This window comes from Culicoides brevitarsis, chromosome 1 (genome assembly GCF_036172545.1).
Source record: "Culicoides brevitarsis isolate CSIRO-B50_1 chromosome 1, AGI_CSIRO_Cbre_v1, whole genome shotgun sequence".
Classification (NCBI taxonomy): domain Eukaryota; kingdom Metazoa; phylum Arthropoda; class Insecta; order Diptera; family Ceratopogonidae; genus Culicoides; species Culicoides brevitarsis.
The window spans coordinates 31,330,947-31,342,902 of NC_087085.1; the positions used below are offsets into that span (position 1 = coordinate 31,330,947).

At 33.6% G+C, this 11,956-nt stretch overlaps 3 protein-coding genes across 3 annotated transcripts; 2 read left to right on the forward strand and 1 right to left on the reverse strand.

Annotated features, from left to right (window-relative positions):
* The first annotated feature begins 64 nt into the window (after window positions 1-64).
* LOC134828133 (T-complex protein 1 subunit gamma) lies at window positions 65-2,122 on the forward strand. The gene is made up of 3 exons (XM_063841112.1): window positions 65-161; window positions 225-286; window positions 390-2,122. Exons 1-3 carry the CDS (start codon window positions 128-130, stop codon window positions 1,923-1,925), a joined length of 1,632 nt encoding a protein of 543 aa, XP_063697182.1. The 5' UTR covers window positions 65-127; the 3' UTR covers window positions 1,926-2,122.
* Window positions 2,123-6,837: 4,715 nt separating this feature from the next.
* Window positions 6,838-9,598, reverse strand: LOC134838208 (myb protein). The gene is made up of 2 exons (XM_063853683.1): window positions 7,741-9,598; window positions 6,838-7,303 (listed from the first exon to the last, which is right to left on the reverse strand). The coding sequence occupies exons 1-2, from the start codon at window positions 9,444-9,446 to the stop codon at window positions 7,285-7,287; spliced, it is 1,725 nt and encodes a 574-aa protein (XP_063709753.1). The 5' UTR covers window positions 9,447-9,598; the 3' UTR covers window positions 6,838-7,284.
* Window positions 9,599-9,738: 140 nt separating this feature from the next.
* LOC134832566 (eukaryotic translation initiation factor 6) lies at window positions 9,739-10,837 on the forward strand. Its single transcript, XM_063846633.1, has 4 exons — window positions 9,739-9,925; window positions 9,989-10,427; window positions 10,499-10,680; window positions 10,742-10,837. Exons 1-4 carry the CDS (start codon window positions 9,819-9,821, stop codon window positions 10,749-10,751), a joined length of 738 nt encoding a protein of 245 aa, XP_063702703.1. The 5' UTR covers window positions 9,739-9,818; the 3' UTR covers window positions 10,752-10,837.
* Window positions 10,838-11,956: the final 1,119 nt, after the last annotated feature.

Below are 11,956 nucleotides of genomic sequence, written 5' to 3' on the forward strand. Positions count from 1 at the left end.
TTCTGTTTCATTTTCACGCCTTTGTGTCGTACGTTCCCACAGATTTCATGCTCATTTTTTGACAGCCGTACGGAGAACTTTAAAAAGCAGAAGTGTGACTTGAAAATTATTCCCTGAAAATACAAAAATGTTCGGAAGACAAGCCCCAATTCTGGTTTTAAGTGAGTGAAAATCGAAATTTAATGGAAGATTTTCCTATTTTCATTAAAAACTTTTCGTTTCAGGCCAAAATACCAAGCGAGAATCCGGTCGAAAGGTTCAGCTGGAAAACATCAATGCCGGAAAGGTATGACTAACCAAAAAAAAGTCTCATGTTTTAATTTTTTCCTTCGAATTTTCGAGATTTTCTTTGATTTTTCGCGAAAACTAATGAAAAAATTCATTTTTAGACAATTGCTGACTTGATTCGCACATGTTTGGGTCCCCAAGCGATGTTAAAAATGTTGATGGATCCCATGGGTGGCATCGTGATGACCAATGACGGTAATGCAATCTTGCGAGAAATCACCGTGCAACATCCAGCTGCCAAAAGTATGATTGAAATCGCTCGCACGCAAGACGAGGAAGTCGGCGATGGCACCACCTCCGTCATTGTCTTGGCAGGCGAGATGCTTGCTGTAGCGGAGCCTTTTTTGCATCAACAGCTGCATCCGACTCTCATTATTCGTGCATACCGTGAAGCCTTGGAAGACATTATCAAAGCGATGGAAACGTGCAGCATCGCCTTGGACCGCAACAACAAGAAACAGCTGCAAGAGGTCGTGAAATCGTGCGTCGGCACAAAATTCATTGGGCGCTGGTCCGATTTGGCGGTGCAAATTGCCCTGGATGCCGTCGAGACGGTAATGTTGACGGAAAATGGGCGCACGGAAATCGATTTGAAGAAATATGCGAAAGTCGAGAAGATTCCCGGTGGCTCGATCGACGATTCGTGCGTTTTGAAGGGTGTCATGATCAACAAAGATGTCACGCATCCCAAAATGCGACGTATGATCAAAAATCCGCGAATTGTGTTGTTGGATTGCTCGTTGGAGTACAAAAAAGGCGAAAGTCAAACGAATGTCGAAATTGTGGGCGAACAAGATTTCACGAAGCTCCTGCAGTTGGAAGAGGAATACGTTGCTCGAGTTTGCGCCGACATCATTGCCGTCAAACCGGACTTGGTGTTCACCGAAAAGGGCGTTTCTGACTTGGCGCAACATTATTTAGTCAAAGCGGGCATCACAGCAATTCGTCGTTTACGTAAAACGGACAATCTCCGTGTTGCTCGTGCCTGTGGCGCTACAATTGTCAATCGCACGGAAGAACTTACCGAGAAAGATGTCGGCACGGGATGCGGTTTGTTCGAAATTAAGAAGATGGGTGACGAATATTTCACTTTTATCACGGAATGCAAGGACCCGAAGGCATGCACGATCCTTTTGCGTGGCGCCTCGAAAGACGTTCTCAACGAAACGGAGCGAAATTTGCAAGATGCACTTCATGTAGCTCGCAATCTCGTACTTGAGCCGCGTCTTGTGCCCGGCGGTGGCGCCATCGAGATGGCATTGTCACAAATTTTGAACAAGAAACAAATTCAGGGTCCGTACAAGGCAGTTGCGCAAGCTCTGGAAATTATTCCCCGTACTTTGGCGCAAAATTGCGGCGCAAATACAATTCGTACTTTGACGGCATTGCGTGCCAAACATGCATCGCATGGCGATACGGGACCATGCACGTGGGGCATTGACGGCGAATCCGGCGAAATTGTCGACATGAAGGTCAAGGGCATCTGGGAGCCGCTCTCCGTGAAGTTGCAAGTCTACAAGACAGCTGTTGAAACGGCAATTTTGCTGCTTCGTATTGATGACATTGTCTCGGGATCGAAGAAACGAGGAGACGGGGATGTGCCAGCTCCTTCCCAAATGGCTGCAGGCGCCGAATAAATTAGATCCATACTTTTTTTTCTCACGTCATGTATTATTAACATTATTTGTACGATCAATTAATTTGCACTCACATTAAAAAATTTGTTTTGTTCATCATTAACCTTTTAAAAGCTTCGCAAAGTCACGCATTGTACGTCACTTAATATTTTTTTTTTAAATCATGAAAAATAAAAAAAATATCACATTGCTACGAATATTTTTTTTTTAAATCGAAATATCAAAATTTTTTGAAAAAAATTATTTCCTTCGAAATTTGTTCAAGAAAAATTTACTCGGAGGCTGTATCTAAACTTTCGCATAAAATTTTTCCAAGATGGTTCAACTGAAAAAATTCGAAAAAATTAAAATCAACTTTTTTCAATGTTAAATCTTGCTCCAAATGGATAAAAATTTGTCAGAGGGCTCTAATTTATCATTTTTAATCATTTTACAACTCAAAACTGCCAAAAAATTGAAACTGAAAAAAAATTTTCCTTTGACATAGTTTTGTTTTGAAAACTAAATCAAGAGCAAAAACTGTGTCAAAAACTATGTCAAAAACTGTGTCAAAGCCATTTTTGTCAAATCTTGCTCCAAATGGATAAAAATTTGTCAGAGGGCTCTAATTTATCATTTTTAATCATTTTACAACTCAAAACTGCCAAAAAACTGAAACTGAAAAAAAAAATTTTTTCTTTGCCATAGTTTTGTTTTGAAAACTAAATCAAGAGCAAAAACTGTGTCAAAAACTGTGTCAAAGCCATTTTTGTCAAATCTTGCTCTAAATGGATAAAAATTTGTCATGGGGCTCTAATTTATCATTTTTAATCATTTTACTTTGACATAGTTTTGTTTTGAAAACTAAATCAAGAGCAAAACTGTGTCAAAAACTATGTCAAAAACTGTGTCAAAGCCATTTTTGTCAAATCTTGCTCCAAATGGATAAAAATTTGTCAGAGGGCTCTAATTTATCATTTTTAATCATTTTATAACTCAAAACTGCCAAAAAATTGAAACTGAAAAAAAAATTTTTTCTTTGACATAGTTTTGTTTTAAAAACTAAATCAAAAACTATGTCAAAAACTGTGTCAAAGCCATTTTTGTCAAATCTTGCTCCAAATGGATGTTTGAGGGCTCTAATTTATCATTTTTACGCATTTTATAACTCAAAACTGCCAAAAAATTGAAACTGAAAAAAAAATTTCCTTTGACATAGTTTTGTTTTGAAAACTAAATCAAGAGCAAAAACTGTGTCAAAAACTATGTCAAAAACTGTGTCAAAGCCATTTTTGTCAAATCTTGCTCTAAATGGATAAAAATTTGTCAGAGAGGCTCTAATTTATCATTTTTAATCATTTTATAACTCAAAACTGCCAAAAAATTAAAACTGAAAAAAAAATTTTCTTTGACATAGTTTTGTTTTGAAAACTAAATCAAGAGCAAAAACTGTGTCAAAAACTATGTCAAAAACTGTGTCAAAGCCATTTTTGTCAAATCTTGCTCCAAATGGATAAAAATTTGTCAGAGGGCTCTAATTTATCATTTTTAATCATTTTATAACTCAAAACTGCCAAAAAATTGAAACTGAAAAAAAAATTTTTCCTTTGACATAGTTTTGTTTTGAAAACTAAATCAAGAGCAAAAACTGTGTCAAAAACTATGTCAAAAACTGTGTCAAAGCCATTTTTGTCAAATCTTGCTCCAAATGGATAAAAATTTGTCAGAGGGCTCTAATTTATCATTTTTAATCATTTTATAACTCAAAACTGCCAAAAAATTGAAACTGAAAAAAAAATTTTCCTTTGACATAGTTTTGTTTTGAAAACTAAATCAAGAGCAAAAACTGTGTCAAAAACTATGTCAAAAACTGTGTCAAAGCCATTTTTGTCAAATCTTGCTCCAAATGGATAAAAATTTGTCAGAGGGCTCTAATTTATCATTTTTAATCATTTTACAACTCAAAACTGCCAAAAAATTGAAACTGAAAAAAAAAATTTCCTTTGACATAGTTTTGTTTTGAAAACTAAATCAAGAGCAAAAACTGTGTCAAAAACTGTGTCAAAAACTGTGTCAAAGCCATTTTTGTCAAATCTTGCTCTAAATGGATAAAAATTTGTCAGAGGGCTCTAATTTATCATTTTTAATCATTTTATAACTCAAAACTGCCAAAAAATTGAAACTGAAAAAAAAAATTTCTTTGACATAGTTTTGTTTTGAAAACTAAATCAAGAGCAAAAACTGTGTCAAAAACTATGTCAAAAACTGTGTCAAAGCCATTTTTGTCAAATCTTGCTCCAAATGGATAAAAATTTGTCAGAGGGCTCTAATTTATCATTTTTAATCATTTTACAACTCAAAACTGCCAAAAAATTGAAACTGAAAAAAAAAATTTCTTTGACATAGTTTTGTTTTGAAAACTAAATCAAGAGCAAAAACTGTGTCAAAAACTGTGTCAAAGCCATTTTTGTCAAATCTTGCTCCAAATGGATTAAAATTTGTCAGAGGGCTCTAATTTATCATTTTTAATCATTTTACAACTCAAAACTGCCAAAAAATTGAAACTGAAAAAAAAAATTTTCTTTGACATAGTTTTGTTTTGAAAACTAAATCAAGAGCAAAAACTGTGTCAAAAACTATGTCAAAAACTGTGTCAAAGCCATTTTTGTCAAATCTTGCTCCAAATGGATAAAAATTTGTCAGAGGGCTCTAATTTATCATTTTTAATCATTTTATAACTCAAAACTGCCAAAAAATTGAAACTGAAAAAAAAATTTTCTTTGACATAGTTTTGTTTTGAAAACTAAATCAAGAGCAAAAACTGTGTCAAAAACTATGTCAAAAACTGTGTCAAAGCCATTTTTGTCAAATCTTGCTCCAAATGGATAAAAATTTGTCAGAGGGCTCTAATTTATCATTTTTAATCATTTTATAACTCAAAACTGCCAAAAAATTGAAACTGAAAAAAAATTTTTCTTTGACATAGTTTTGTTTTGAAAACTAAATCAAGAGCAAAAACTGTGTCAAAAACTATGTCAAAAACTGTGTCAAAGCCATTTTTGTCAAATCTTGCTCCAAATGGATAAAAATTTGTCAGAGGGCTCTAATTTATCATTTTTAATCATTTTATAACTCAAAACTGCCAAAAAATTGAAACTGAAAAAAAAATTTTTTCTTTGACATAGTTTTGTTTTGAAAACTAAATCAAGAGCAAAAACTGTGTCAAAAACTATGTCAAAAACTGTGTCAAAGCCATTTTTGTCAAATCTTGCTCCAAATGGATTAAAATTTGTCAGAGGGCTCTAATTTATCATTTTTAATCATTTTATAACTCAAAACTGCCAAAAAATTGAAACTGAAAAAAAAAATTTTCCTTTGACATAGTTTTGTTTTGAAAACTAAATCAAGAGCAAAAACTGTGTCAAAAACTATGTCAAAAACTGTGTCAAAGCCATTTTTGTCAAATCTTGCTCCAAATGGATTAAAATTTGTCAGAGGGCTCTAATTTATCATTTTTAATCATTTTATAACTCAAAACTGCCAAAAAATTGAAACTGAAAAAAAAATTTTTCTTTGACATAGTTTTGTTTTGAAAACTAAATCAAGAGCAAAAACTGTGTCAAAAACTATGTCAAAAACTGTGTCAAAGCCATTTTTGTCAAATCTTGCTCCAAATGGATTAAAATTTGTCAGAGGGCTCTAATTTATCATTTTTAATCATTTTATAACTCAAAACTGCCAAAAAATTGAAACTGAAAAAAAAATTTTTCTTTGACATAGTTTTGTTTTGAAAACTAAATCAAGAGCAAAAACTGTGTCAAAAACTGTGTCAAAGCCATTTTTGTCAAATCTTGCTCCAAATGGATTAAAATTTGTCAGAGGGCTCTAATTTATCATTTTTAATCATTTTATAACTCAAAACTGCCAAAAAATTGAAACTGAAAAAAAAATTTTTCTTTGACATAGTTTTGTTTTGAAAACTAAATCAAGAGCAAAAACTGTGTCAAAAACTATGTCAAAAACTGTGTCAAAGCCATTTTTGTCAAATCTTGCTCCAAATGGATTAAAATTTGTCAGAGGGCTCTAATTTATCATTTTTAATCATTTTATGAACTCAAAACTGCCAAAAAATTGAAACTGAAAAAAAAACATAGTTTTGTTTTGAAAACTAAATCAAGAGCAAAAACTGTGTCAAAAACTTTGACAAAAACTAGTTTTGTTTTGAAAACTAAATCAAGAGCAAAAACTGTGTCAAAAACTGTGTCAAAAACTGTGTCAAAGCAATTTTTGTCAAATCTTGCTCCAAATGGATTAAAATTTGTCAGAGGGCTCTAATTTATCATTTTTAATCATTTTATAACTCAAAACTGCCAAAAAATTGAAACTGAAAAAAAAATTTTCCTTTGACATAGTTTTGTTTTGAAAACTAAATCAAGAGCAAAAACTGTGTCAAAAACTATGTCAAAAACTGTGTCAAAGCAATTTTTGTCAAATCTTGCTCCAAATGGATTAAAATTTGTCAGAGGGCTCTAATTTATCATTTTTAATCATTTTACAACTCAAAACTGCCAAAAAATTGAAACTGAAAAAAAAATTTTCCTTTGACATAGTTTTGTTTTGAAAACTAAATCAAGAGCAAAAACTGTGTCAAAAACTATGTCAAAAACTGTGTCAAAGCCATTTTTGTCAAATCTTGCTCCAAATGGATTAAAATTTGTCAGAGGGCTCTAATTTATCATTTTTAATCATTTTATAACTCAAAACTGACAAAAAAAGATGTTTTTCTTTATTTTTTATTTGAAATTTTCAGTTCTCTTTCTGCTTAAGCTTGAAATTGATCAAAAATTATAGAAAATTTATTAAAAAATCATTTGAAGAGAATTTTTTATTAAATAAAAGACTTTTAATTTTTTTTTTTACAATTTTATTGTTTACAAATTTTCATAAAAATTTTAAGGTACACGCATAAATGTATTTTATTTATTTGATCGCTTACAAACTAATATTTTGATAGTTTTCCATTTTTCCTCTAACAATGTTCAACTTCTTTCTCGCGTTTTTATTGGTATCAAAAGAAAATTATAGTAATTTCAAATTCAAAGGTAGAGCAACTTAAATAAAGACGAAAGTTAATTAATTTATGAATTTTTTTTTAAATGTTTTTTCTTCTAATTTTGAAAAAAAGTTCAAATTTCGTCGTTAAGGAGTCCAGAACGGATCTCTGGTGCAGACACTTAATCTTTACTTAATATTTGTAGATAATATTCAAATTATATCTAAAATTTTCACACTAATAGTTCATTCTTTCTTGTTTTTTTGTTTGTTAACATTTTTGCATGTTTTTTTTTGAATCTTTCAAAATTCCACTTCCACGTAATTGTTATAGCAAAACTTTTTTCCTAAAAAATAATTAAAAAAAGAAATATAGAAAAAAAGTTCATCATCAAAAATAAAAATTCCACAGAGAATTTTCTGCTGACGAATTTGAATTTCGTGATGAACTGCGAACTAAATGCAAAAAGTCTCTCAAGGGCTTCCTGAATTTAATTCGATATCCGCAAACCACTTAGGTATCTAAATCTGATATTACAAAAAAAAAATTAATTTTAATTTTAAAGAACTTTTGTGCGATTAACTCCTAACTTATGAATAATTAATTATTTAATTTAAAAAAAAAATTGAAAATATATTAGAGCTGTAAAATTATAGAGTTGGTTGACTGTGTGCAAAAATTCAAAAAAAAAAGTAGAAATCTTACAAACTAAAAAAAATCTTCTAAATATATGATTCCAATATATGATAGATGTAAAAAAAAATTGAAGTAAAATATAATTACTTATAGAAATTTAGAGAACGAGGTTGAAGTGTCGTCTTTTTCAGACACATGTGTGCCTGTTGCGTTAAATAAAGTTGATCCTTTGTCTTACCGCAGGCGTATTTCTCCCATTTTGGGTCGAGAATTTGGATCTTGGGCTTGGGACTGTGCGGCGCATGCAATCCGGCTGCGTCAAGCAACAAATCGGAATCACTGAGTACATCCTTGATGAAGCTGGGCGGCGAAAAAATCACACCCGAATCGGAAACGAGCGATTTGCTCGGCGTTTCTGCCAAATATCCGCTCATATCTGCCGTATCCCATGACGCCGGTTGTTGATTCTCCTTCGCATCCTTTTCCGTAGTCGTCGACAATTCTTGTTCCTTCACCATTATCTCGGAAATATCTTCGGCAATGCGTCCCGGGCTCGGCGGCACATACGATTCGGCACGTCGTTTATCCAACTCTGCCAAGGCAATTTTGAAGGGAGTCGGCGTCTTCGGTGCATTACTCTTATTCTTTGTACGTACGGGCGTGCTGTCAGCTTGTTCCGTCGGAATGGGCGTGTTCAAGGTCGCACTCAACTTCGGTTGACGCATCGGCGTGCTCGACATGTGAACATTCTCGTCAAATTGATTCGCGGGCGAATTCAGGAATTGGCTCGGCGAGAACGGAAGTGGCTTGATGGGAGTCACCTTAGTGGGCGACGCTGCCAAATCCTGACGATTTTGATGGGCCTTCGGTGCATCTTCGTAGGGGGCACGCATCATGTAATCCGGCTCGTAGATGTAATCGTGATCGTCGCGACGACGTTTGCGCAAAATATTTGGCGTGGTCACCTGTTTTGGGGGCCGTTTTTGTTCGGGCGACGCCAAATATTGATTTGGTATGTTGGCGGGCGGGAAATTCTGGCCCAACATGAAGTCATTTGCGATGGTAGTCGATTGTACGGGTTTTATCAAGAAGTCACCGCGTGTCGTGGAAATTGCAATTTCATTGGAATCGTTGGAATTTTCCATCGCAGCCCAATCCGTGAATTGGCGCTCTTGACGAACCGCAACGGAAGTCGTGGAGGGCGTTACAGAGGATGAATTTGCCGCCGCAGATGAATTTGCACTCTTGTTACCTTTGGAAATCTTGCGGGACAGATCTTTGTTCTCGTATTTGCGACGCATCGTCGAGTTCCAGTGATTCTTGATTGCATTATCGGTACGGCCAGGTAATAATTTGGCGATTTTCGCCCATTGATTGCCCCACGAACGGTGCGCCTGATAGATTACATCATCCTCTTCCGCGGTCCATGCGGTCTTTTTGATGTTTGGATTTAAGTGGTTATGCCATCGTTCGCGGCACTGTTTCCCAATGCGACCTTTCAAGTGTCTCGCGATCAAAGTCCATTTTTTGGGCCCGTATTTGCCAACCAATTCAACCACCATATCGTCTTCTTCTTTGGTCCAGGGACCCTTTACCAAGTTCGGATTGACAACTTTGGTCCATCTTTGTTGACATTGTACTTCGGTGCGGTCTTTCATGAGTTTTGCGATTGTTTCCCAGTTTTCGCCGTGCGCTTCGACCAAAAACTTGAGCGACGTATCTTCCTCTTTTGTCCATTTTCCTTTGCCATCTTTGCTGCGATTCGACAAACTTGGGTGACTTTCGTCGGATTCATTGTCGTCCGAGTAGTCAGATGCGGGATTTGGCTCGAGTTTTATGCTGGATGATGCCATCTGAGTTTTCGATACTTTTTTCCGCTCCCACTCCTGTAACTTGTACTTATTTCGGCAGATTTGGGCTCCGTTCACACTTTACAACAAGTTTTTTGCGGTTTCTCGCACTTTTTTCACAGTTTTTGACGAAAATTAATTTCTCCTATTTTCAGTCGTTTTAATATTTCAAATTGAGTTTTTTGTGAGACGAATGAAATTGATAAGTAACGATGGATTTTTACCAAAATCCAGTCACTTTCCTCAAAAGCCCAACGTGAAATTGAAAAAAGTTCAAATTACGCGTGGGATTTTATCATTTTCATTCGTCTCACGACAAAATTCAAGCATTTCATTGTCCAGGAATTCAAGAAACGTGATTAAAAATCCAGAAAAATGGCTTTGCGTGCCCAATTTGAGAATCAGGACGACATCGGGGTCTTTGCATCCCTCTCGAATTCGTATTGTTTAGTAGCAATCGGTGGATCTGCCGCCTTTTACAGGTAAATATCACCCGCACGTGTTGATGTTTTCATCCTGTAATTTCATAATTTCTCGTTTTTCAGTGTTTTCGAGGCAGAATTAGCTGAAACGATTCCCGTCATTCACGCCAGCATTGCCGGATGTCGCATTATCGGTCGCTTATCAGTGGGAAACAAGAACGGATTGATCGTGCCAAGTTCGACGACAGACGTTGAATTGCAGCACTTGCGAAATAGCTTGCCGGATAGCGTTAAAATTCAACGAGTCGAGGAACGATTGTCAGCTTTGGGGAATGTAATTGCGTGCAATGACTATGTGGCGCTCGTGCATCCCGATTTGGACAAGGAAACAGAGGAAATTGTGTCAGATGTGTTGGGCGTCGAGGTTTTCAGACACACATTAGCGAACAATCCGTTGGTAGGAGCGTACTCGGTGCTTAGTAATCAAGGCGGTTTGGTACATCCCAAGACAACGACACAAGAAATGGACGAAATTTCGTCATTATTGCAGATTCCATTAGTGGTAAGTTGCGATTTTTGATTGAAAATATTCAGAAAAAATTCATAATGTTGTGAAATTCATGCAAATTTCAGGCAGGAACAGTCAATCGCGGAAGTGAAGTGTTGGGAGCAGGTGTCGTGGTAAATGATTGGTGTGCCTTTGCTGGAATGAGCACGACTTCAACAGAATTGTCGGTGCTTGAAAGTGTATTTAAATTGAATGAAGCGCAACCCACAGCAATTACCACTGGTTTACGAGCTTCTCTTATCGAAGCGTAAGTTTTTTTTTAATTATTTTATGTGAAAATTTTAATTAATTTTTTTTTTATTTTTTAGGATGTCTTAAATTAACAAAGGATATTTTCTATTTTTACTTTAAATTTATCTGCTATCGGAAAAAACGCATGAATAAATAATAATTATTCGTGAAAATATTTTTTTTTTATTTTTCTGTCCTAAGTTATTTAAGGATTCGTGGAACATTTCTCTTGAAAAGGGTAAAAAAAAATTTTATTATTTTTTAAATTTATTTTTGAAAAAATTTAATCATTTTTAAGGCCAACAAAGTAAAATTTGTTTCATGAAAAATATTTCGGTTTAAAATTTTCACTTAAAAAATTTATGAATGTCGATATTGACATATTATAAATTTTTCAAGTGAAAACTTTGAACCTTTATTTCGAAAATTTTGAAATTTTAAATGACCAAAAATTTAAAAATTTTCAAAAAAATTTTTTTTTTAAATATCCTTAGACAGCACTCAATTGAATGCATTGAAGACAATCGTGGAAGATTTTTTAATCAAATTTTTAATTTTTAAATGGACTTTAGAAGGGAATAAAAGGCTTCATCGTGTACAAAAAGTCAAAAAACAGTCGATGAGATCATTTCTGAAAGTTAAAAATTATTTTAAAAAAATAACTTGTGAAACAGATTTCGCCTCATCGTTAAAAAAATTGAAAAAAACGATGAAAATATTTCTGAAAAAAGTCGAAAATAAAAAAAACTATATAAGGCAAGTACAATTTTAAAAAATGTTTCACATTATTTTGAACGCAATTTTTGAAACAAAAAAAAATTTTTTAAATTGTCTAACCCTTTGAAAAATTGCAGAATATAACAAACTTTATAGATTTCAACCAATTTTTGATGATTTTTTGTCATTTTTCGTATGTTTTGAAGGTAAAAATGTTTCAAAACCATTATCATTATTCCATTATTCCCTCCTTGGATTTTCGGAAAAAGTTAGGTAGGTGGACATGTGAAACATTTTTTGGAATTGTACTTGCCTAAAAAAGTTTAAATTTTCATCAAAATTACCGTTTTAAATTTTTTTTATTTTTTTTTCAAGAATTTTTTTTAACTTTTTTAAAAAATACTTTCAATTTTCTAAAACTTTTGTGTTAAAAATTGTAATTTAATAAGAATTTTCTTCCCTAAAAATATTAAAAAAAAAAAAAAAATTTTTTTCCAAATTTTTGTCAGTCATTCTTTGAAATTTATTCGTTTGAATTAAATTTTTTATAAAACATCAAAAAAAAAAAATCTTAT